The following is a 3,525-nucleotide window of genomic DNA, read 5'->3' on the forward strand; positions in this document are numbered from 1 at the left end:
GGCCGGGCCCCCGCCGGGCCGACTGCCAGTGCGCCGCCCGCGGCCCCGCGCGGCCGCACCCCCGCCACCCGCCGCCCGCCGGTAGGCCGCCACCCGCCGGCCCGCCCCCGGCCCCCGCCGGCCGCTGCCCCACCGGCCGCGCAGCGCGCCCACGCCCGGCGGCCGCCGGCCGGCCCTTGTTCACCTATTGTCTATTGAAAATTTGAAATTGTTCCCCCGGTATGCATTTATTTTTTGAAATTGCTATTTCTATGCAAAGTAATGATAGTGAATATTTCATTTTATTGATTTGAGCAGGAAGTATTTGAGTCTTAGTTTGCAATTGCAATATTTCATAATCATAACTTAGAATGGAGAAATACTATGCTAAAAAGAGTAGTGCCGAAAGTGTAGAGAGCCGGGTTGAGCAAAAAAGACCACGGATTGAACTTGATATGAGAGATATAGTTGCTGATCCAGGAGAAAGGAAGCCAATTGATGATTTTCATCATGACATTAGGGATGAGGCAAGGAGAGCATATCTACAAATAGGTCCATATAGGCCAGCTGGTCATAAGTTTCCAAAAACGAAAAAAGATGGTAAAGGCCAATCAAGAGGATTTGTTGGATCATGGTTTGATCAATTTGATTGGTTAGAGTACAGTGTAGCCAAGGATGCAGCTTATTGCTTTTATTGTTATCTCTTTAGGCCACAACAAGCTGGGTTTCATAGTAATGATACATTCACCAAAGTTGGATTTAGAAATTGGAAGAATGCAAAGAATTGTTTCAAGGAGCATGCTCAATCAATTGATGGCTTTCATAATAATGCAAGAAAGCGTGCACTTGATTTCAAAAATCAGAAGCAAAGTGTTGAACATGTATGGTCTGTTACAAGTGCAGCAGAAGAGGAGGCATATAAAGCTCGTTTAAGTATCATGTTAGGCATTGCTAGATTTCTCCTTTTGCAAGCTTTATCCGTTCGTGGACATGATGAGTCTAAAACATCAAGAAATAAAGGGAACTTTATGGAGATGCTCGAATGGTACAGAAAGAAGGATCCTAAGGCTGCACTTGTGACTGGTGAAAATGCTCCAGGGAATAATCAAATGAGTAGTCCAATGGTTCAGAAAGATTTGGCTAGGGCTTGTGCAGAGGAGACAAGTGAGTTAATTAAAAGTGAAATAGGAGATCGTTGTTTTGCGGTTCTTGTCGACGAGGCTCGTGATGCATCTATTAAGGAACAAATGGCTGTGGTTGTGAGGTATATACCTTCTCTCTATTTGGTTATTTTATTAGTTTTGTTTTGTTGCTTTCAAGTAACACTATTTTCTCTTTTCTCTTGTAGGTTTGTCAATGATAAAGGAAGTGTGATTGAGAGGTTTCTTGGCATTGAACATGTAGCTGACACCACATCAACTTCACTAAAAGAAGCATTGGATACTATGCTTAGAAGATATGGTCTATCTATTTCCAAGATTAGAGGGCAAGGATATGATGGAGCTTCAAATATGAGAGGACAATTTCATGGGTTACAAAGACTGGTATTGAACGAAAACCCATATGCCTTTTACATCCATTGTTTTGCTCATCAATTGCAGCTTGTGGTAGTTTCTGTAGCCAAGTGTTGTGGCTCAACTTTTGATTTCTTCAATTATGTCACTTCAATCGTCAATGTTGTTAGTGCTTCTTGCAAGAGGAAAGATCAACTCCTTCAAAGTCATCATGATAAGCTTGTTGAGCAGTTAGATAGTAGTGCTATTTTTTCTGGGAGAGGGAAAAACCAAGAAACTAGTCTTGCTAGGCCTGGTGATACACGGTGGGGTACACATCACAAAACATTGGCACGTCTTATGATCATGTGGTCCTCTGTACTGGAGGTATTGGAGAATATTAGTGAAGATGGAACTGATGGGGAAAAAAAACTACAGCCTCTGGATTGATTCAAAGAATGGAGTCATTTGAATTTGTGTTCATATTACATCTTATGATTAGAGTACTGGGGATGACTCAAGACTTGTCACAATGTTTGCAAAAGAAAAATCAAAACATTGTTCGTGCAATAGGATTGATTGGCTCTGTGATGAGAAATATGAATGAAATGAGGGAAAATGGTTGGGATGCTCTTTTTGAAGAAGTAAAGGAGTTTTGCCTCCTCAACAACATAGAAATTCCTAATATGGAAGATATGATACCAGTTAGAGGTCGTTCGAGATGTCGTGGTGCTAAACTAGTGAGTTACTACCATCATTTTCATCATGGAATTTTCAATGTTGTGATTGATCAAGTTTATTGTGAGTTAAACAATCGATTTCCAGAAAGATCAACTCAACTCTTGAGATGCGTTGCTTGTCTTGATCCGAGGGATTCTTTTGCCAACTTTGAAGTACAGAAGTTAGTTGAGCTTGCTAAGATTTATAAAGATGACTTCTGTGATTATGACTGCATAAAGCTTGCGGGTGACCTTCCTATATTCATTGATGAAGTTAGAAATGATGATAATTTTGACACTTGTATTGATCTTGGTAACCTTGCTGAGAAGATGGTTCAGATTGGAAGAGATACAGTTTTTCCTTTGGTGTATCGTCTCATTGAACTTGCATTGATTTTGCCGGTGGCAACAGCAACAGTTGAAAGAGCCTTCTCTGCTATGAATATTATCAAGACTGAACGAAGAAATAAAATGAATGATGATTGGTTGAATAATAACATGATGTGCTATATTGAGCGAGATTTGTTTGCGTCGATTGAAGATGAAAAAATTCTAAAGCGCTTTCAAGGCTTAAGAAACCGTAAGATGAATTTGCCAAACGAGGGCTCAAGGTGCGTGTTGTTTACTTGTATTAGTCTATTTCAATACATAATGTTATCTTGCTTTATATAGGGTTGATATGTTGAAAATTTTAATGTAGAATTGAGGACGTCGGAACAAGTGGAAGTGGTGTTAATTCATGAAGACATGTATGGTTCTTTTTTATCATGGAAGACTCTTAATTTGGTAATTTTCTACCTTCAATATTCTATGTATTGTTTGAGTCTATTGGTTGAATTGTGCTCTTTGAAAAATATATTATATCTAATAGTGTATGGCTAGTAAAATTTTAAGCCTTATATTAGTTAGCCCGGGGCGGAGCCCGTTTCTGGATCCGCCACTGGCGGCTGCCACGGGGCATCTCACTATCTGGATCCACAAAGCTCTGCATCGCTTCCACACCGCTCCCGTTCGTCAAGCTGAAGAGGACCGTGGTCGGCATCGACCCAGATGTTGCGACGTGCTCGCACTAGAGCAACGGGCGCCGGTTCTGGAAGCGGAGCAGAACCTCTAGGAACGCTACCCTGCAATGCTCTCGTACTGGGATGCTCGATCTACATCGTACTACTGAGTGGAAAAGGCGATGGGTCCAACGTTCGAGAGCTTGGTCCAGGTTTAAAAGTTTAGAGATACGCGAGATCATCAATAATGAACATTGAAACTCATTTAGGAAAACTAGTCTATCAACCCGTGCAGATATTTTTAGAAGTTATTATATTTAAAAATTATTTAGA

At 40.9% G+C, this 3,525-nt stretch overlaps 2 protein-coding genes across 2 annotated transcripts; both read left to right on the forward strand.

Moving 5' to 3' along the window:
- Window positions 1–969: 969 nt before the first annotated feature.
- On the forward strand, window positions 970–1,922 carry LOC111256745 (zinc finger MYM-type protein 1-like). The gene is made up of 2 exons (XM_022825244.1): window positions 970–1,243; window positions 1,328–1,922. The coding sequence occupies exons 1-2, from the start codon at window positions 1,008–1,010 to the stop codon at window positions 1,920–1,922; spliced, it is 831 nt and encodes a 276-aa protein (XP_022680979.1). The 5' UTR covers window positions 970–1,007.
- Window positions 1,923–1,930: 8 nt separating this feature from the next.
- On the forward strand, window positions 1,931–2,962 carry LOC111256822. The gene is made up of 2 exons (XM_022825520.1): window positions 1,931–2,802; window positions 2,892–2,962. The coding sequence occupies exons 1-2, from the start codon at window positions 1,931–1,933 to the stop codon at window positions 2,932–2,934; spliced, it is 915 nt and encodes a 304-aa protein (XP_022681255.1). The 3' UTR covers window positions 2,935–2,962.
- Window positions 2,963–3,525: the final 563 nt, after the last annotated feature.

The sequence above is a fragment of the Setaria italica genome, chromosome III (genome assembly GCF_000263155.2).
Source record: "Setaria italica strain Yugu1 chromosome III, Setaria_italica_v2.0, whole genome shotgun sequence".
In the NCBI taxonomy this organism is placed as follows: domain Eukaryota; kingdom Viridiplantae; phylum Streptophyta; class Magnoliopsida; order Poales; family Poaceae; genus Setaria; species Setaria italica.

What these genes read in the sequence shown, in the direction of transcription:
- LOC111256745 (XM_022825244.1), top strand. Translation starts at nt 1,008, where the DNA reads ATGGAGATGCTCGAATGGTACAGAAAGAAGGATCCTAAGGCTGCACTT. An exon ending in CAAATGGCTGTGGTTGTGAG is followed by an intron (nt 1,244 to 1,327) that starts GTATATACCTTC and finishes TTTCTCTTGTAG; the next exon opens with GTTTGTCAATGATAAAGGAA.
- LOC111256822 (XM_022825520.1), top strand. Translation starts at nt 1,931, where the DNA reads ATGGAGTCATTTGAATTTGTGTTCATATTACATCTTATGATTAGAGTA. An exon ending in TTGCCAAACGAGGGCTCAAG is followed by an intron (nt 2,803 to 2,891) that starts GTGCGTGTTGTT and finishes ATTTTAATGTAG; the next exon opens with AATTGAGGACGTCGGAACAA.